At 39.1% G+C, this 22,520-nt stretch overlaps 1 protein-coding gene across 2 annotated transcripts in view; it reads right to left on the bottom strand.

The window, feature by feature from the left end:
* CSTPP1 (centriolar satellite-associated tubulin polyglutamylase complex regulator 1) overlaps window positions 1-18,369 on the bottom strand; it is a 227,959-nt gene extending 209,590 nt beyond the window's left edge. For both annotated transcript variants that reach the window (XM_049891061.1, XM_049891060.1), the window contains exon 1: window positions 18,225-18,369. In XM_049891061.1, the coding sequence (XP_049747018.1) occupies window positions 18,225-18,270 (46 nt within the window). In that variant the 5' untranslated portion in view covers window positions 18,271-18,369. The remainder of the gene's footprint in view (window positions 1-18,224) is intronic.
* Window positions 18,370-22,520: the final 4,151 nt, after the last annotated feature.

The following is a 22,520-nucleotide window of genomic DNA, read 5'->3' as shown; positions in this document are numbered from 1 at the left end:
CAGAATATAAAAAACTAATTTACAGAATGCTTAAAGACATCACAAATGAAATTAGGCTAACTGCAGAAAAAGCCAAGGAACACACTGATAAAACTGTTGAACAACTCAAAAAGATTATTCAAGAACATAGTGGAAAAATTAATAAGTTGCAAGAATCCATAGAGAGACAGCATGTAGAAATCCAAAAGATTAACAATAAAATTACAGAATTAGACAACGCAATAGGAAGTTAGAGGAGCAGACTCGAGCAATTAGAATGTAGACTGGGACTTCTGGAGGACTAGGGAATCAACACCAACATAGCTGAAAAAAAATCAGAAAAAAGAATTTAAAAAAATGAAGAAACCCTAAGAATCATGTGGGACTATATCAAGAAGGATAACTTGCGAGTGATTGGAGTCCCAGAACAGGGAGGGGGGACAGAAAACACAGAGAAAATAGTTGAAGAACTCCTGACACAAAACTCCCCTGACATCATGAAAGACGAAAGGATATCTATCCAAGATGCTCATCGAACCCCATTTAAGATTGATCGAAAAAGAAAAACACCAAGACATATTATCATCAAACTTGCCAAAAACTAAGACAAACAGAAAATTTTAAAAGCAGCCAGGGAGAAAAGAAAGGTTTCCTTCAAGGGAGAATCAATAAGAATAAGTTCAGACTACTCAGCAGAAACCATGCAGGCAAGAAGGGAATGGGATGACGTATACAGACCACTGAAGGAGAAAAACTGCCAACCAAGGATCATATGTCCAGCAGAACTCTCTCTGAAATATGAAGGAGAAATTAAGATATTTACAGATAAACACAAGTTTAGAGAATTTCCAAAAACTAAACCAAGACTGCAAGAAATGCTAAAGGAGATTGTTCGGCCTGATGACCAATAATATCAGGTACCAGCACAATACAAGGTCACAAAACAGAACGTCCTGATATCAACGCAACTCAAATAGGGAAAGCACAAAAACAAACAAATTAAGATTAATTCTAAAAAATAAATAAATAAACAAAATAATACACATAACAGGGAATCATGGAAATCAATAGATAAACGATCACAATAATCAAAAAGAGGGACTAAATATAGGAGGCACTGAACTGCCAGATAGAGAGTGATACAAGGCGATATAGAACGATACAAGTTAGGTTTTTACTTAGAAAAATAGGGGTAAGTAATAAGGTAACCACAAAAAAGAATATCAATTCCATAACTCAAGAAAAAAGCCAAGAAAAACGTTAACGACTCAACTAACATAAAGTTAAACATTATGAAAATGAGGATCTCACAATCTACTAAGAAAAACGTCTCAGCACAAAAAAGTATCTGGAAAAATGAAATGGCCAACAACTCACATGAAAAGGCATCAAAATGACAGCACTAAAAACTTATTTATCTATAATTACGCTGAATGTAAATGGACTAAATGCACCAAGAAAGAGACAGAGAGTCACAGACTGGATAAAGAAACACGATCCATCTATATGCTGCCTACAAGAGACACACCTTAGACTTAGAGACACAAACAAACTAAAACTCAAAGGATGGAAAAAAAATATATCAAGCAAATAATAAGCAAAAAAGAAGAGGAGCAGCAATATTAATTTCTGACAAAATAGACTTTAGACTTAAATCCGCCACAAAGGATAAAGAAGGACACTATATAATGATAAAAGGGACAATTGATCAGGAAGACATAACCATATTAAATATTTATGCACCCAATGACAGGGCTGCAAGATACATAAATCAAATTTTAACAGAATTGAAAAGTGAGATAGACACCTCCACATTTATAGTAGGAGACTTCAACACACCACTTTCGGAGAAGGACAGGACATCCAGTAAGAAGTTCAATAGAGACACGGAAGACCTACTTACAACAATCAACCAACTTGACCTCATTGACTTATACAGAACTCTCCACCCAACTGCTGCAAAATATACTTTTTTTTCTAGTGCATATGGAACATTCTCTAGAATAGACCACATATTAGGTCATAAAACAAATCTTTGCAGAATCCAAAACATCGAAATATTACAAAGCATCTTCTCAGACCACAAGGCAATGAAGCTAGAAATCAATAACAGAAAAACTAGGGAAAAGAAATCAAATACTTGGAAAATGAACAATACCCTCCTGAAAAAAGACTGGGTTATAGAAGACATCAAGGAGGGAATAAGGAAATTCATAGAATGCAACGAGAATGAAAATATTCCTATCAAAACCTCTGGGACACAGAAAAGCAGTGCTCAGAGGCCAATTTATATTGATAAATGCACACATACAAAAAGAAGAAAGAGCCAAAATCAGAGAACTGTCCCGACAACTTGAACAAATAGAAAGTGAGCAACAAAAGAACCCATCAGGCACCAGAAGAAAACAAATAATAAAAATTAGAGCTGAACTAAATGAATTAGAGAACAGAAAAACAATTGAAAGAATTAACAAAGCCAAAAGCTGGTTCTTTGAAAAAATTAACAAAACTGATAAACCATTAGCTAGACTGACTAAAGAAAAACAGGAAAGGAAACAAATAACTCGAATAAGAAACGAGAAGGACCACATCACAACAGAGCCAAATGAAATTAAAAGAATCATTTCAGATTACTACGAAAAATTGTACTCTAACAAATTTGGAAACCTAGAAGAAATGGATAAATTCTTGGAAAAATACTACCTACCTAAACTAACACATTCAGAAGTAGAACAACTAAATAGACCCATAACAAAAAAAGAGATTGAAACGGTAATCAAAAAACTTCCAACAAAAAAAAGTCCTGGCCCAGATGGCTTCACTGCAGAGTTCTACCAAACCTTCAGAGAAGACTTAACACCACTACTACTGAAGGTATTTCAAAGCATAGAAAAAGACGGAATACTACCCAACTCATTCTATGAAGCTACCATCTCCCTGATACCAAAACCAGGTAAAGACATTACAAAAAAAGAAAATTATAGACCTATATCCCTCATGAACATAGATGCAAAAATCCTCAACAAAATTCTAGCCAATAGAATCCAACAACACATCAAAAAAATAATTCACCATGATCAAGTGGGATTTATACCAGGTATGCAAGGCTGGTTTAATATCAGAAAAACCATTAATGTAATCCATCACATAAATAAAACAAAAGATAAAAACCACATGATCTTATCAATAGATGCAGAAAAGGCATTTGACAAAGTTCAACACCCATTTATGATAAATACTCTTACCAAAATAGGAATTGAAGGAAAATTCCTCAACATAGTAAAGGGCATCTATGCAAAGCCAACAGCCAATATCACTCTAAATGGAGAGAACCTGAAAGCATTTCCCTTGAGAACGGGAACCAGACAAGGATGCCCTTTATCACCGCTCTTATTCAACATCGTACTTGAAGTCCTAGCCAGGGCAATTAGGCTAGACAAAGAAATAAAGGGTATCCAGATTGGCAAGGAGGAAGTAAAGCTATCACTATTTGCAGATGACATGATCATATACATGGAAAACCCTAAGGAATCCTCCAGAAAACTACTGAAACTAATACAAGAGTTTGGAAGAGTCTCTGGTTATAAAATAAACATACAAAAATCACTTGGATTCCTCTACATCAACAAAAAGAACACCGAAGAGGAATAACCAAATCAATACCATTCACAGTAGCCCCCAAGAAGATAAAATACTTAGGAATAAATCTTACCAAGGATGTAAAAGACCTATACAAAGAAAACTATAAAACTCTGCTACAAGAAATTCAAAAGGACATACTTAAGTGGAAAAACATACCCTGCTCATGGATAGGAAGACTTAACATAGTAAAAATGTCTATTCTACCAAAAGCCATCTATACACATAACGCACTTCCAATCCAAATACCAATGTCATATTTTAAGGGGATAGAGAAACAAATCACTAATTTCATATGGAAGGGAAAGAACCCCAGGATAAGTAAAGCATTACTGAAAAAGAAGAAGAAAGTGGGAGGCCTCACTCTACCTGATTTCAGAACCTATTATACAGCTACAGTAGTCAAAACAGCCTGGTACTGGTACAACAACAGGCACATAGACCAATGGAACAGAATTGAGAACCCAGATATAAATCCATCCACGTATGAGCAGCTGATATTTGACAAAGGACCAGTGTCAGTCAATTGGGGAAATGATAGCCTTTTTAACAAATGGTGCTGGCATAACTGGATATCCATTTGCAAAAGAATGAAACAGGACCCATACCTCACACCATGCACAAAAACTAACTCCAAGTGGATCAAAGACCTAAACATAAAGACTAAAACGATAAAGATCATGGAAGAAAAAATAGGATCAACCCTAGGAGCCCTAATACAGGGCATAAACAGAATACAAAACATTACCAAAAATGATGAAGAGAAACCCGATAACTGGGAGCTCCTAAAAATCAAACACCTATGCTCATCTAAAGACTTCACCAAAAGAGTAAAAAGACCACCTACAGACTGGGAAAGAATATTCAGCTATGACATCTCAGACCAGCGCCTGATCTCTAAAATCTACATGATTCTGTCAAAACTCAACCACAAAAAGACAAACAACCTAATCAAGAAGTGGGGAAAGGATATGAACACACATTTCACTACAGAAGATATTCAGGCAGCCAACAGATACATGAGAAAATGCTCCCGATCATTAGCCATTAGAGAAATGCAAATTAAAGCTACGATGAGATTCCATCTCACACCAACTCGACTGGCATTAATCCAAAAAACACAAAATAATAAATGTTGGAGAGGCTGCGGAGAGATTGGAACTCTCATACACTGCTGATGGGATTGTAAAATGGTACAACCACTTTGGAAATCCATCTGGCGTTATCTTAAACAGTTAGAAATAGAACTACCATACAACCCAGAAATCCCACTCCTCGGAATATACCCTAGAGATACAAGAGCCTTCACACAAACAGATATATGCACACCCATGTTCATTGCAGCTCTGTTTACAATAGCAAAAAGCTGGAAGCAACCAAGGTGTCCGTCAACGGATGAATGGGTAAATAAATTGTGGTATATTCACTCAATGGAATACTACGCATCGATAAAGAACAGTGACGAATCTCTGAAACATTTCATAACACGGAGGAATCTGGAAGGCATTATGCTGAGTGAAATGAGTCAGAGGCAAAAGGACAAATATTGTATAAGACCTCTATTATAAGATCTTGAGAAATAGAAAAAACGGAGAAGAACACATACTTTTGTGGTTACAAAGGGGGGAGGGAGGGAGGGAGGGAGAGGGTTTTTTATTGATCAATCAGTAGATAAGAACTGCTTTGGGTGAAGGGAAAGACAACACTTAATACAAGGAAGGTCAGTCTAATTGGACTGGACTAAAAGCAAAGAGGTTTCCAGGATAAAATGAAAGCTTCAAAGGTCAGCGGAGCAGGGGATGGGGTCTAGGGAACATGGTTTGAGGGGACTTCTAAGTCAATGGGCAAAACAATTCTATTATGAAAACATTCTGCATCCCACTTTGAAATGTGGCGTCTGGGGTCCTAAATGCCAACAAGCAGCCATCTAAGATACATCAATTGGTCTCAACCCACCTGGAGCAAAGGCAAAGGAAGAACACCAAGGTCACAAGACAACTAAGAGCCCAAGAGACAGAAAGGGCCACATGAACCAGAGACCTACATTATCCTGAGACCAGAAGAACTAGTTGGTGCCCGGCCACAATCGATGTCTGCCCTGTCAGGGAGCACAACAGACAACTCCTGAGGGAGCAGGAGACAAATGGGATACAGACCCCAAATTCTCATAAAAAGACCATACTTAATGGTATGACTGCGACTAGAGGAATCCCGGAGACAATGCTCCCCAGACCTTCTGATGGCACAGGACAGGAACCATCCCCGAAGACAACTCATCAGGCATGAAAAGGACTGGTCAGCGGGGCGGGAGAGAGATGCTGATGAAGAGTGAGCTAATTAAATCAGGTGGACACTGGAGAGTGTGTTGGCAAATCTTGACTGGAGGGGGGATGGGAAGATAAAGAGGGAAGATGGCAAAATTGGCACGAAACGAGAGACTGAAAGGGCTGACTCAATAGGGGGAGAGCAAGTGGCAGAAGGGAGTAAGATGTATGTAAACTTACATGTGACAGACTGATTGGAATGGTAAATGTTCACTTGAAGCTTAATAAAAATTAATTAAAAAAAAAACAGTAAAATAACAAATTAAAAAAAATGTTAACTTATGTTCTATATATTTTACAAAGATTCTAGGGAACATACCATATATCCTTCAGAAATTTTTATTTAAAATATTAAGTCCTAACACTCAAATCCTTATTGGACTGAATAGGAAAGAGGGCCCTTAGAAATAACAGGACCTTTAAGGACCCGTTTGCAGAAAGCAAAGTGGCTAACACAGGCTTTAGAGTCTGATAAACTACACTCAAGCTTTGGTTCCACACTTATTAGCTGAATGACCTCGGACAAGGTATATAGCCTAAACCATCATGGAAAAGTGGGGACCACTTTTGGATAAGGTTGTTGTCTATTCCCAGACCTTCTGGACGTGAAAATGACTCTATAGCTGGCATACCAAGAACATCTACTTGAACACATTTCCCACTTAAGACAGTATTTGGAGGGCTGCTCTGCTTAGAAGTTGGAATATTATCTCTGTATTAAAAAAAAAAATAAAACGTAAGAAACAAGATCCTTGACTAAGCGTTTAGAATTTAAATGAAATAGCTTTTCCCCTTTTGTGTCATCTAATAGAAAATGAAATCTGGGGAATTAAGTTATCCAAATGCTACTAACTATAATTGAAAACAAAAGATGAGACATTGAACTTGTAATATTACCTGAGGGATCTCCTGAGATTTTGTTGTTAAAATCTTATGAAGAGGGGAAGAATAGATGCCAGTCACAATTTTGACATTTAAAAATATAACTTGTTTCCTGGTATCCCTTCTCGTCTAAAGATAACAACCAAAGTTGTTTTTATTACTTGTTTGCATTTAGGAACTTTCCAGTTAAGGAGCCGTGGTGTGAGGTTCTTTGACAGTAGCTATTTTCCCTTACAGAGCTAGGGAAGTTGGTAAGAACAAGTTTAGAAGGTGATATAAATCAACCACTTCTCCTTGTAAGCATGTTTCTCCTTCAGAAATATGAGATCAAAAATAAACAAATTCTGGAAGAGCAAAGGTTAAAACAGTCTCTATGTTCAGACATGGCAACAAAGATTAACAAGACTCCAAAGACTATTTGTAGACATAACCTTGAAGAAAAAAAAGGCAGGGCCATTTTCCCTGAGGACTTAACCTATTTTATTCATCCTATACATTCACCACTCTCTACCATGCCAACCCTTAAAGACAAGGCAAAAGATCGCATGTGTGAGACATTATAAGGTAATCATGTGTCTAAACCAAGTTTGGAGGTTTATAGCCTATCAGGAAAGACAATCAATTTTAGATTTCATTAAACAGCTTGCTTTTAAGATACTTGACATATATTAATTAATCCATTCTCTCAACCCTCTGTGAGGTAGCTTTTATCAATTCCATTTGTTGGGGAAATTTGATCAAGGAGAATAATGAGAGTATTTTCTATTTACAAAACACCTTCTTTTTAAAGAACTCCACATGTTTATCTTCTCAATCTTCTAACATTCCTGAGAGGTAGGTGGCAATATTACCTTTACCATTTTTATAGGTGAAACGCTATGGCTCAAAGAGTTTAATGACTTACTTACATGGTAGCCTGGTGTTTTATCCACTAACTAGAACATACTGTTTTGAGATTAACACTAGACTATGGACTCAAGTCTGAACTGCACATAATTCAAGAGTACAGAGCTTCTAGTCTTCTGTACAGACATCTCTCAACACATCACATTCCAATAAGGATTGGAGTCATGCTTGTTGTTTAAGCTCATGTGTTCACTATTTAGAAAGCTTACCGTTATCATTTCTCTAAATTGCACTATTTAAGTTTTGTCTAGATGCCCAAAAGCTAAATTATTTTTTTGTTTACTGTCTGTGCGCTAGCATTGTAAATGATGTCATTAGGAATATAGAAAACTCTTAGACAAAGCTGCAGGGCCAATAAAAGCAAATCTCTTGGGGAAGAGTGTATTTCTTCTTTTTCCTTTTTTTTCAAGTGGGCATCACACAAAAAGATGACTCATTAAACCCAAAAGAGTTGACTATACACCATGTAAGGGCTTCTTATGCAGCCCTCTACAAAGAGACCTGAGTGGCAGCATAAGGCCTCCTCTTCTGTACATTTTCCTCCGGGCAGAATGTGCATTTGTGTGGCTACATACACAATTATAATCTCCCCTGAAAGGCAATTCCTTCCATATGACAGGCTGAACAGTGGCCTGAGTGCTAGCCTCATGTTGCCTGTGCAGTTACCATGCTGAAATACTACACACCCTTAATCTCTCCTTTCTGAAAAACTAAGATGGGACAGAAGATGTGAAGCTGGAAAGAACTCCACACAGAGAGAAAGGAGGCCAGCCCAAGCGCCCAAACTCACTTTCTCATGGGCTTAACTTCTTTGTGTGTTGCCTACTTATGTGTCAATTTGCAGGACTTTGGGGCATGAGAACCATGGAGCCGAGTGGTTCTGGCAGCCTCTGCATTTGACAAGCAAAGCCAAAGACATGTGGCCTTTGGTACATTTCACATTCAAAAGCGTTATTGTTTCAAGCATGCCTATTTTAAAATATATAATTTTCCCATTTACAGCATGCTGTACGTAAGTTGGCCACAGACGGAGTTCTGCCACATGAATTAAAAAAAAGAAAAGGCAATCAGCCCTATTGCAGCCCTCTCCCTGTCAGATGCTTGTTTACTGGGGGCCGGTGGTGCTATTCCAGGTGAGAGAAGTCTGAATTTAACCAACACCTGATATGAAGGCCTGGGGTGTGAGCAGATTTCTGTCTGAGATTACAGAAACTGAAGCTTCTGTTTTATCACAATAACCTGTAATCTCAGGGGTCAGATAATAGAATTAGCAAGACCTTGAGCTACACAATAGGACAGCTGGAAAAAAGCTCTTACTCTCCAAATAATAGCTCTTTTAAAAAGCTAATTCAGTGAAGAAAAAGAAAGCTCTGAAAGTGCCTTCTCAAACAATATTTACTTTTACTGGGTTCCTGCTAATCAAACAAAACTTAGTCAAAAGCTTTTATGAAAAATACATTTGATGGTTTCAGCTGTAATTGCTTTACTTAAAGAAAGGTGCTTAAGAAAAAACACAGCTAATAGGATCAGTAATTTGATAAGTTCAGATGTGTTTGGGAAAATCCCTCCTCTCTTTGATAAATCATTAAAATTCTGCTCAGATAAATGTGTTTTGACTTGAAATTCTAATCATAGAATGAGCTATTTCCTTAGGCCCTTAGGGAAGCAGTGCAGGGGCAATCTAAATACAGGGAGAAGACCCAGGGATTAGTTTATGAGGGTAATTCCATTCTTAATCAAAGCTATTCCTCTGCTCAACTAACGTAGAGGATCTCATGGAGATGCCCCGAAACTGTAGAAAATTTTCTTCCTTCTTACAGGTTAAAAAAAAAAAAAAAAAAGGGTTGAATCATACTGTTACATAACCAAGACAAAGAAACTATGATATCAACCAAGAAACTGACCTTAGTTATAATCAGTTTAAAACCAAAAGGATCCAGCGCAGGTTCTAATCAGTCATCTTTTTTTTCAGCAGTGTCTTTCACAAGGTAGAAATTCAATAACTACTTGTTGACTTGAATACATTTCTCCCATTTATTTTAAAACTTACTCTGCTACTTAGTCCCCTCATTCAACAACTGAGCACTTATCTTCTGCCAGGCACTGTGCTAGATTTTGGAGATGTTGTTAGCTGCCGTTCAGCAGGCCGACTTGCCTCATGGTGACCCCGTATACAGTGGAATGAAACACTGCCTGGTCCTGCATCGTTCCCGTGATAGGCTACAGATTGGACCACTGTGATCCACAGGGTTTTCACTGGCTGATTTTTTGGAAGTAGGTCACCAAGCCATTCTTCCTAGTCCATCTTAGTCTGGAAGCTCTGCTGAAACTGCTCAGGGTCATAGCAGCAAGCAAGCCCCCACTGACAGATGGGTGGTGGCTGCACATGAGGTGTAATTGTTACCAACTGCCAATCTGACACAAAGGGTCCTTGTCTTTTCCCGAGTAAGAGTACATGCGAAAGACAAACTTTATCTTCAGCAAGCTTTATTTTGCTTGAATCAAGCAAAAGGAGTGAGCGGGGATCTAAGCCTCTCCTAAAGACTGATTAGAAAAGGGAAGCAAGGCTAGGGCTGATATGGGTTCGGTGGAGACAACAGAGTAATGAATATTTAGTAGGCTTCTTTCAAGGGGCGGGTACTTCTCAGCATGGCGGTGTATGCTAATTAGGTTGCACAGGCATCTGGAATCTAAGATGGAACCTGCTGATATTCAAGATGGAGTCCTCTCAGCAGCCCTTGGCATCACTTACTATGGGATATAGCACAAGTGCACTTGATCTTCAGCACTACATCATCATCTTCAGAGGGCTAAGGAAAGTTAAACAGCAGTCACACTTTGTTCTTTTGCGCATGCACATGCGGAGACTATAAAGGAGGAGAGGATTAGAAAAACACTAAGGAGATAGTAATTCACAGGTTGTTTCAATTTATCTCATGTTGACAGGGTATGGTTCCTGTTTACCAACTTCTAGACAGTAATCTTTTAACACCTCTTTTGTTCAGTAGCTGGCACAGTTAACCCTATCTGTGTCATACTGACCAGGAACTAAATCCAGGGCTCCCACATGGAAGGCAAGAATTCTACCACTGAACCACTAACATCTCCTAGATTTTGGAAATACTGGGAGTATAAGGGGGATAAGACCCCTGTCCTCATCGTTAACATTCTAATAAGAAACAGAAATAACCAAGCATACAAATAGATAAACAAGGTAACTGTGATAAGATAAAGAACTAAAATAGGTTAATAGATTATCTTTTCTGATATATTATTTTGAAAACTTCTATTACCTACTCATCCTCCTAGAATTACTCATTTAGCAAATATTGTACTTCTGCAAATAAAAGTGATCCCCAACTTTTGGACAATGTTTAGGAGAAAGGTTTTAAGATTACTTGAATATATAAATGGTAAAAAAAAAAAAAAAGTCAAAGTTTTAAAGAGCTATTTTAAAACTCTGCAATAATATTGAAATCACATGAAATTTAGCTATCTTGGCAAAATGGTGGGTATGGGTAGGAACATCTCTTAGAATTCACTTGTTCTTCCCCCCCCCAACAAAAAGATATTTATTACATTTATTAAAGAGCTTACAGAATCCTTGGAAAGGCTGAAGAAATAGTCTAGTCTGCACTTCCAAGAACAACTCCCAAAAGCACATCACAGAACTGAGCCACCATGGGAACTGCCCTGCCTACCAATACTGCCAAGCTGCTGACCAAACTGGGAAAGTGCCATGGCAATTGCCACTCTATAGGGCACTTATTACACTGTCACTTTGAGTTATGGTCACTTATGACTATGTCACATCTCTCATCTATGGTGTAAGTTTCCTGTGGGGAGGGACATTTTATACTCACTCCTTGCTTTATATACAGAGGGTATTCAGGAATGAAAGAAGAAAGAAACAATTAGGAGAAAAAGAAAGAAAGGAGAAGGGAGAAAGAAGAAAGGAAAGAGATGATTTTGTAACATGTTCATAATTATTTTAAAGCAGCCAACTTTATATGTTACAACCCTCGTTTCTGAAGTTTTAACAAAGTTGGTGTAACATCTGTAATTTTTTATTTCATTTCCTTTCTTCAATAACCCCAACACTTTAAGGTCCTGAGATTATTTCTGCTTACTATAAACAGCAACATTTCCTAATATAGGATTGAGTTTGGAAGGTTCATTAGTTATGGTCAAACAAAAATAAGTTTGCTTATCAGGATTCATCCAAAAACAAAACAAAACGAAAAAAGTGTCTGGCAGTCAGACAAGTACATATCATGTGCTATGGTAACAGCAAATACAAAAAATAAGTAACACTTAAGAGCCTTCCATATAGAAAGAGTCCTATGTCAGAACCTTTGCCAAGGCTTGAAAAAATTGTATAAACTCATGGCTGCAAGGGACTATATCAGTGACTGTTGGATGTTATCTTAGTCCAGGTACTCTGAGAAGCAGGCACCATGAGAAGATCAGCCCTGCAAGAGATGTCCTGGGGAAAATGCCCATGAGGGAAAACAGGGAAGAAGCCACAGGAACCTGGGAAAGCCGACAGGCAATGCAGGTCTGACCCTTATAAAGGTAGACAGAGAGTGGGAGGGAGGGAAGACTTAGGCTACAGTGCAGTCAAGGCTTTCCAGGGATCCTAAAGCCAAAGTCACCCATCAGAGGAGTCTTGTATCTCATAGAAGTCCATCTGCCCCATTCAGATCTCAATGACTGACCTCAATGTGAATGAACAAGAAGATGGATTCAAAGCTATGGTGCTGAGCCAATTACCGTCCCCACAGTAAGAAATCGAGAGGCATATTTCATGGCTTTTATATATTTTTATAAAAATATAATAATGGCACCTAATATTTATTGAGCATATACCCAAATGCTTTAAAAGGAATTATATTTTACTCATCTTTGTATACTCTTGTATATAATTGTAGATACAATGTAGCAGCCAGGCACAGCCCTAAAAGTTTACATGTATGAAAAAAAAAAAAATTTTTTTATGATGTATTATTATGCATGTTTTGCAGATGAGGAAACTAAGGCACAGAGAGGTGAAGTAACTTACTGAACATCACATAGCTAATCAACATACACAGATTACTGTTAATAAAACTCTCCCAAATGGTTTATTTTTAGAAGTTATCGTCCTCATTTTCTGCTTCTGAAAGGTGTCCAGTGGCAAGAGGGAACTTGAATTTTACCATACCCCTATCCATACTGATTCCCAGGATGCCCCCTCCTGGCAGAAATGTTAAGTGAACTCCTTGGAGTCACCTGAACTTATTCCAGGACCCATGTATAGGTCTATTCAATGGTTGGGGGCTCATTTTTGGATTGTTCAAGGTTTTTATAGCGTAGAGTTTAATAATGTGGACACTGGAGTTAGGTTACTAGATTAGAACTCTGGCTCCATCACTTACCAATAGTTATTTAATATCTTTGTGCTGCAGTTTCCTCATGTGTGAAATGGAGATAATGATTAAAACTACCCTTGTATGCCTTAACATATATAAAGCACTTAAAATAGTACCTCATACATAGTGTTTAATAAGTCTTAGTTGTTACTCTTAGCTGCTCACATCTGGAGTACCCTAAAGTTACATTAGCTTTAAAGATGCATTCAGATTAAATTTAACAGCTATCTGTCTACATTCCATGCCTACATTGTGAAAGGAAGGTACACAAAGATGAGTAAGGTGTAATTCCTGTTCCCAGTAAACTTATTTGCAGTTAATGAACTATTTAAGAGCTTTATCCTTAACAGGGAAGAAGGATCATTGCCCTTTGTAGCAACAGCTGTTTTTTGTTTGTTATTGACCTTTTTGGTAGAAAGGAAAAAACAGGCTATAGAATCAGACAAACCTGGGTTTGAATTCCTACTTTGCTATGTATTATCACCTGTGAGGCCTTGTACAAATCAATTAGCCTCTCTAAGTTTCAGTGCCCTTACTTGTAAAATGAGGAGATTATATTAATAACTACTAAATGGAACTAATAACAGTACCTACTTCATAAGGTGGTTGTAGAGATTAAATGAGATAAGGCATACAAAGCACTTAGTATAGTGCAAAGCATACAGGAAATGCCCAAAAGCTATAACTTTTTTTTTTTAAAGTACTATCCAATTTATTGAGGATTCCTCTGAAAGCATAGTCCCCAAAGGAGAAAGATCATCTCTGATTTCCTAGAGTTATCTATTATCACAACCTACTACCAACCTTAGTGAAAATAAACAAGTTTCACGGTAATAAAAGAGATAATACGGAGCCTGAGTGAAAAGGCTGCACCTCAACAAATTAAGTGGGGTATAAAATAAACCTCACGCCCTAATGCTTATACTCAGGTCAGCACGTAGGTGGTGTGTTTTGCAAACCTGGGACCAGAACAGACTGCCCTTAGGCTCTAGAAAGCTCTCCACACCCAACCACATATACAGACACACCTCAGCCTTTGGCAGAAGCTTCCAAAAAAGTAGCTTTCATAAGGCTGGAAATCTTTCATGGCTCTTTTACAGAGGGTTCTATACTTATTCCATTTCCTTACCAGACTCTCATTTCTCTTTGGGCCTGGACATTGACACAATTTCTGTCACTACATTCTGATGACTACAGGCGTGAACGTCACTGAGTTGATTCTTCAATGATTATCTTAAGATACTGAGCCATTCCAGGGCATGATTACAGGTTCCTAATCTACAAAGCCACTACTCATCTGTCAGTTTGTCATACTATGGCGGCTTGTGTGTTGCTGTGATGCTGGAAGCTATGCCACCAGTATTTCAAATACTAGCCAGGGTCATCCAATCAATGCTCATGGAAGCAGCAGTCAAGAAATTAAATGATGTATTGCACTAGGTAAATCTGGTGCAAAAAGCCTCTTTAAGGTGTCAAAAAGCAAAGGTGTCATTTTGAGAGCTAATGTTCACCTGACTCAAGCCATGGTATTTTCAATCTCCTCATATGCATGTGAAAGCTGGACGATGAATAAGGAAGATGGAAAAAGAATTGATGCATTGAATTGTGGTGTTGGCAAAGAATATCGAATATACCCTTGACTGCCAGAAGAGTGAACAAATCTGCCTTGGAAGAAAGGTAGCCAGAATGTTCCTAAGAAGCAAGGACGGTGAGACTTTGTCTCACTTACTTTGGGCACGTTATCAGGAGGGACCAGTCCCTAGAGAAGTACATCATGCTTGGTAAAGTAGAGGGCAAGTGAAAAAGAGGAAGACCCTCAAAAAGATGGATTGCCACAGTGGCTTCAATAATGGGCTCAAACATAGCAACAATTGTGAGGATGGCGCACGACCAGGCAGTGTTTCATTCTGTTGTACGTAGTATCGCTATGAGTCGGAACGGACTTGATGGCATCTAACAGCAACAACAATCCACAAAGCCAGTGAAGAAAGGATCAGTGTACCTAATATGATGAAAAACGGTTTTCTTCACTAATAGTCAAAAAGACAAACACAATTCCTGTCTCCAAAATCAACAATTGCCTTCAAGTCAATTTTGACTCATAGTGACCCTACAATCACAGAGTAGAACTGCCGCCTAGGGTTTCCAAGGCTGTCAATCTTTACCGAAGCAGAATGCCACATCTTTCTCCCACAGAGCGACTGGTGGGCTCAAACTGCCGGCCTTGTGGTTAGCAGTCCAGCGCTTAACCACTGTTCCACCCAAACTGAAACCAAACCACGCCCATTGCCGTTAAGTTGATTCTGATTCATAGCAACCCTATAGAACAGGGTAGAACTGCCACATAGGGTTTCCAAGGAGCAGGTGGTGGATTAGAACTGTCGACCTTTTGGTTAGCAGCTGTAGCTCACCGTGGATCTTAACCACTGTACCACCAGGGCCCCTTAATTCTTGGCTAGGAAGTAGAAAGGGAAATCTATAGATAGTCATTGAATATGAATTCCTGTAATTTATACCATAATACTAAAAGAAGTTTCTGGACACACTTACTGAGAGGTAGTCAGTTTTGGCCTTTCTGTTTCACTGAATCCCTAGGGCTTTCCTGTTCTCTGCAATTTTTTCTCTGTATGTATTCTCTTCTCTAGGCCTATACATGCAAGCAACTCTATACTTTATACTTAAAAAAAAATTAAAGAATGAAGCCATAGCTGTTTAAAAGTTTAAATCAGGAAATATTTTATTAAATTAATCTATGGGGAGTGATTTTAAATGCTGAGGGGAACACTAAGGGAGACCAAATTGTAATGGGCAAGGGTTGTCCTCAACACAAAGGCATTTCAACAGAAATGAGAAAGCCAGTGAGTAGTGTGAGCCTGCTTATGGCAGCATAAACGTCTAGATAGTGGTTAGGAAAGGAAGTCAAGGCCCTCAAATATGCAACAGCAGTTTCAGAGGTTCAAGCATTAGGCAGGTGGTTGGATTCCATGAACACTGAAGCCTTTTCAACCTTTGATTCCCTGATTGTAGACTCATTATCAACTTTGCCACCGATTTAGTCTTCTTGAAAAAGCCACTTACAGAGGAACCACAAACTTCTACTCACCAAAAGCACCATTACACCAAATACATCAAGCCTTTGAGACATATAATTCAATCAGCAAATACCCAAAGAACCGAACAATAAACTTGGCTTTTCAAATTCTTCATAGATTCGTTGACTACTGAGTAAATGAGATAAAATATGTAAAATCCTTAGGAAAGGTCAAGATATTGCTAAACACTGATACTGCTGTTCTTTGAATACAAAATTATCTGTGATATAACTATCCCCTTTTGGCTAATTAATGGTTAAGTGCTACGGCTGCTAACCAAATGGTTAGCGGTTCGAATCTGCCAGGCACTCCTTGGAAACTCTACGGGGCAGTTCTACTCTGTCCTATAGGGTCGCTATGAGTCGGAATTGACTCGACGGCACTGGGTACTGGGATAACTATCCCCTTTTGGCTGATTAACGGATATAGTCACTCTCTTAAGCCATCTATATACATACCTTTCAAAAACCAAATAACCCATAAACTTATGAAAAGATGCTAAACGTCATTCATAAGAAAAACAAACGCACATTAAACCTTCCCTGAGATACCATTTGTCACTTAACCCACTAAAAATATCCAAAAGCTTGATTTTTTTGTTGGCAAGACTATGAGGAAACAGGCATTCTCTTACGTTGCTGGTGGCAGTGTAAAACGGTACAACCCCTATGAAGGGTAATTTGGAAATAGCTATCAATGATTCAAATGCATACGCCCTTTGACCCACCACTTCGACTTTGTGGAATTTATCCTTGCACTTATACTTGCAAAGGAACAAAGCTGCAGGTCATTAATTGCAACATTTTTAATAATAGCAAAAAGCTAAAAGCAACTCATTATTAATAGGGAATTGGTTAAGTAAGTTACTTAAATACTATGTAGCTAAAAAGAGAAAATGAATGAGAAGGAGGAAGCTCTCTACTGATACAAAGTTCTCCATGATCTATTAAGTGAAAAAGTGTGCACTGTATGTTCCCTTATGCGCATAATAAATAAACCCTGGAAGGATACACAGGAATCCAGTAATAGTGGTTACATGTACTGGGGAAGGGATGGATGGGAACTGGGCTGATGGGGGAAAGGGTTGGGAGAAGACTTTTCACTGTAACTAACTAACCCATTGTAGCAGAGTCGATTCCGACTCATAGCGACCCTGTAAGACAGAGCAGAACTGCCCCCATGGAGTTTCCAAGAAGAGGCTGGTGGATTCGAACTGCCGACCTTTTGGTTAGCAGCCGTAGCACTCAACCACTAGGCCACCAGGGTTTCACTGTAAACCTCTTCATATATATATATTTAAGTTTTAATGAAGTTTCCATATTACCAATTCAAAATTTAAACCCGAATTTTCATTTTTTGAAAATGTGCGTGTGTGTTTTCATCCAATAAACATGTTACACGCTGAAGGTGTCAATAAAGTTCTACAGCCTTAGTGGTCAAAAGCTCAAGTTCTGGAGTGGGCAAATTCAGGTTCTGATCCTAGCTCAACTGTTTTCTAGTTGTGTGGCCTTATAATGCAAATTACCTCTTCAGTCTCAGTTTCTCCTTCTGCAAAATGGAAGAAAACAGTAATTCCTCCTTAGTGCTGTTACGAAGATTTAAATAAGGAACGTTAGCCGGCCGCTATAACGGTAAAATGATTATTCATGGAACGACAGATGGGCAGTTCAGGTTCCAAGGTTACTCCATTACCCGCATATCAACAATGCCTCAGCAGGGCCCCAAATCCTCAACTCCAGCCTGCCCCACTTTGAACACAAGCCACACTGCCTGGGCTCCAGCCCGTACACTTCAACATTCTTTACTTTCCAGATCCTTTTTTACCTCTTTGCTGGGCCTTACACGCCTCAGGCCCTGGAACGGTCCCTCCTCGCCCTTCCCTATCCTATTCCCACCGATTCCCATTCAGACTCCGCCCCTGCCTCTTCCCCGGACCCTGACCTAATTCTTCTTCACTTCTTTCCTTCCCCAAAGCTGAAGGAAGCGCCTACCCAGATACTCGTAGTCCGGTAAGGCTAGGCGCTCGGGACTCAGCATCCTTTGGCCGGGATAGCTTCAAAGCTCTAGCTCCCGGGTTTCCGGAACCTAGGTTGCGGTCTCACTCGGTTGCCATGGCACCCACGCGGCTGGAGGAGAGGTGGGAGGTGGAGGGGTGTCACGAAAACAATCTCCGTATGGCACCGCCAAGCTGGGCGCAGAAGTTCCGGGCGTAGTCGCTTCGCCGCGGTCGAGGCTCCTTTGGACTTCCATTTTTAAGGAGTTGGTTCCAGAGGAATCGGTGGTGAATTCTTTTGAATCCGTCATATTTCTTGGTGTCGAAGAGTTACTGTCAACCCTTCGTATCCGCAATTTTAGTATCGTGAAACTATTCCTTTTTCCAGCTGTCATACTGGCAGTAGTTCCTACCCCTGAATTCCCATAAAAATTATCTATTTGCCTTCCCTTATTTCTTTTTATTATTAATTATCTATTTGTTACCAAGTGCTTTCACGTGGGTATATCTTGGCTGCTCCTCGAGGTCAGGTACGGGTCTTTTCCGACTACCGTAGGGCAAGACACACAGGTGTTCAATAAATCCTTGATGCATTAATTGACATTTCCTCTCAAATTCCTCTTTATCTTTAGTTCCTCCTTCTATTCCCAACCCTTACTATTTGATAGTCTTCCCAAGAATATTTTCTTTTGCTCACTTAGATACTGCACTTGAGGGGAGGGATTACACAAATAGAACATCTGTTGGACACCCCCTCCCCCGCCGTGTTACTAATTGCACGTTTCTCCTTTAAGAGGGGCGAGTGTCTCTTGTTTTCAAGTTCCCAGGTATTTCCCTTTTTGCCCCTCTCCTCCACTCCTAGCAACAGGTCAGAGGTCTGTAGCATTTGTCAGTTCAAATCTAGTAGAAGAAGCCACTCTGTCCTCCCTTTTTTAGCTAGTGGCAAAGTTAGATAAACTGGCACCCCCTGAAACAAGGTGAGGTTTTATGGGGGGGCGAGGGATGAGAGCAAAAAAAAAAAAAAACATGCTGTCAAAGGAGTAACTGGGAAACCAGTGGACCACCTCCACTGGGAGGAAAAGGAAAGAGGAGGTTCTCTCTTTGTGTTTTGAGTGGCCTATTCTTAGCCTCCTCCAGCAAGGAGCCTCAAACCTCCTAATTCTCCCTTTCCCTTAAAATTGTCTATGTGTCTCATTTCTAGGCTCCTCTGAGTCACTCTGAGTTTGAATGTGGTAAGGATAAAGGACAGAGCCAAACTAGGAGCAGTTTTAGTATCTTGAGGTAATGAATTTACTGACTTGGTATTTGATGTGAAGTCCTGCAAATATGATAAAAGCATTTGCCTTCTTTTTTCCCCCTGCTCCTAGATGCAGCTGTTTTTTAAGGGAATGGAAGTTTCATAAGTTTTGCATCTGTGGCTTATCACTATATTATTAATAAAATAATAGGATAGTAATTATTAAGAATAGCTTTATTTTATTCCTAAGAAACCTGAAACGGTTTGCAAATCATTTCATCTGCCCTCATAAAAAACTTTCTAAGGCACTTCTTTCTTATCTAAGGGGGTAACTGAAGCACAAGTCAAGAGAGTGACTTGTCTAGCCAATCAGTAGGAGAGCGGGGGCTAGATCTCACCTATCACAACATCCAGGCTCATGGTCTGACCACTAAACCACATAGCCTCTTTTTTTAGGGTTTGTTGGCTTGGCTTCCCCCCTCCCCCCTTTTGCTTTGCCCTGCCAGCAACTGGAAGCTCCCAGATAAAAGAAGAATTTTGAGTTCAGGGTGAACATTTGACATCCTCTTGTTTGTGGAGCATTACCCTGGGACTTGGAGTCTTCTGCTGCTGGGGTCTGTGAAGTGGAGCTGGGAAACAGCCCCAAGAATATAGCTTGTTTGAGCATTAACCCATTTGCGGTTATAATAATGATAAGTTTCAGCACCAGTGGCGCCCGACTGTTAATGACTCAAAGAAAGCTAAATAAGAACAAGATGTCATCTCTGGAGCAATTTGTAGGTTTTTTCCTACAGCTCCATCCCTTCCATAAAAAAATCCTAAGGACCCTTGTATTTAAAGTCAGTCTTCTACTTTGAATGTCCTTGACAGCCTATTAAGGAGGAGGAGTTAGAAAAGGGTAGGAGGCTTCAGGACTAAGGTTTCAAGAAAATTTGGAGTTGCACAAAAATAACAGGTGGCCTTACTTTTTTTTACTGGTGGTGGAATTACTCACTGTTTGCATTTTTCTTCTTTATACTTTTCTGTATTCTCAAAATTTTCTATAATAGACGTGTGTTACATTTATAACCTAAAAAAAAAATTAACAAACGGTAAACAAGTGGCTTGAAAAACTTTAAAATATTTTTTAAGCAGAAGTGATGACCTTCCAGATAGTGTTTGTTTTTCCCAAGAAGAAGCCACTACTTTTAGATTTTTCTTCTGTCATAGATTACATGATAATAGATTTTGGCAACACAGCAGTGGTGGAGGAAATTTTCAGTGAAGCCTACGCAATACCAATCCTTTAAGAAGAGTGGAAATATACAAGAGTTGTTAAAGTCAAGTGTACTTTTGTAACCCTGTTGAATGTTAAGGAAAGAAAAAATGTTGGCCTTCCACTTAGATGGGCTTTTCAGATTCTTAAATCATCCTAACATGTTTCTGAAAGATTTACCTAAACGACGAATCACCCATGTAAGCCAGTAAATCAGAAGACAACTCCACAATCCTGGAAAGTAGAAAGTGATATGAAATTGATCAAAACATAGAGATGGTATCAGATGTCAAAGGCAGTACTACGGCATAATGAATGAAAACATTAAGCTCAGAACAATGGGAAAAATACCCACAAGAGGGAGGACATGCTGAGACATCAATTTATTGGGTTATAATTCCTGGTTATAAAAAGAAAATCAATAGACATCTCTGGCTGCTGAGGACCTATTAAGAGATTGATTGAGAAAATCTTCCCTGGAATTGAAGACTACAGAAGAGCAAACATAAACGTACCAAATAGTTTTAAACCTTAAGGAAATAAAGAGAGAAGAGAAAATGTAGGCTGAATTATTGCTACAAAACAGGTTCAAGAAACTAGGACAAGCTTTTATCAACTCATCAAGCAGAAAAGATGCTAAAGGCGAAGTAGGTACTAAGAAATGCAGGTCATGAAATTCATGCTGAGCTCCTAGGCTCTTCTTAAAAGACTTATCTTCCACAGAGCAAAGCAGAAGCTAAGTGTGATGCCACTGTATGAGATTAACATGTTTAAATAAGAAAATGTCATTCACAGAAAAGTCATGTTGGATTGCTACATGTTAAGAGACTAGAGCATTGGGGGAATTTTCAAAGAAAAGGAAAACATCACAAACTCCAGCAGTTAAGAACAGCTAATGAATTACAGGAAAGATGTTAAGAGGACATGGCTTAAATTGAACTGGTGCTCAAAGACAATTACAGCCTTGTACCTTCTTGTTATTTTATTTTCCTCAGTTGCTACAAAAAGAGTTGGAAATTATATTTTCATATAGATTGAAAGGAAGATTTTCAGATCCTTTCCAATAGCCCACAAAAATTAGTTGTGCCTTTCTCTGTAATAGAATATTCAACCTCTATAAGAATTTATGGGCCCCTTTTTTGGAAATCCTGGAGGCGTAGTAGTTAAGTGCTACAGCTGCTAACCAAAGGTTCGGCAGTTCAAATCCACCAGGTGCTCCTTGGGAACTCTGTGGGGCAGTTCTACTCTGTCCTGTAGGGTTGCTATGAGTTGAAATCGACTTAACAGCACTGAGTTTGGTTTGGATTTTTTTTTTGGTAGCTCAGTGAGTCACAATTGACTTGATAGCAATGGGTTTGGGTTTTTTTTGGTAGCATGGTGGTTAAGAACTTGGCTGCTAACAGAAAGGTCAGCAGTTTGAATCCACCAGCCACTCCTTGGAAACCTGATGGGGCAGTTCTACTCTGTCCTAAAGGATTGCTGTAAGTCGGAATCAACTTGACAGCAATGGGTTTGATTTTTTTGGTTTATAAGCATTTATAGGAGCCCTGGTGGAGCAGAGGCTAAGCATTCGGCTGCTAACCGGAAGGTCAGTGGTTCAAACCCACCAGCGGCTCCATGGGAGAAGGATGTAGCAGTCTGCTTTCCTAAAGATTTACAGCCTGGAAAATCCTATGGAGCAGTTCTATTCTGTCCTATAGGGTCACTATGAGTTGGAATTGACTTGATGGCAACGGGTTTCTTTGGCGGGGGGGAGTGTTTATAAGCATATATGTCATTTTTTAATTCTTCAGTCTCTCCAA

The sequence above is a fragment of the Elephas maximus genome, chromosome 7 (genome assembly GCF_024166365.1).
Source record: "Elephas maximus indicus isolate mEleMax1 chromosome 7, mEleMax1 primary haplotype, whole genome shotgun sequence".
NCBI classification, from domain to species: Eukaryota; Metazoa; Chordata; class Mammalia; order Proboscidea; family Elephantidae; genus Elephas; species Elephas maximus.
Note: the sequence above shows the minus strand (reverse complement) of the source record. Positions and strands in the feature narration are given on the sequence as shown.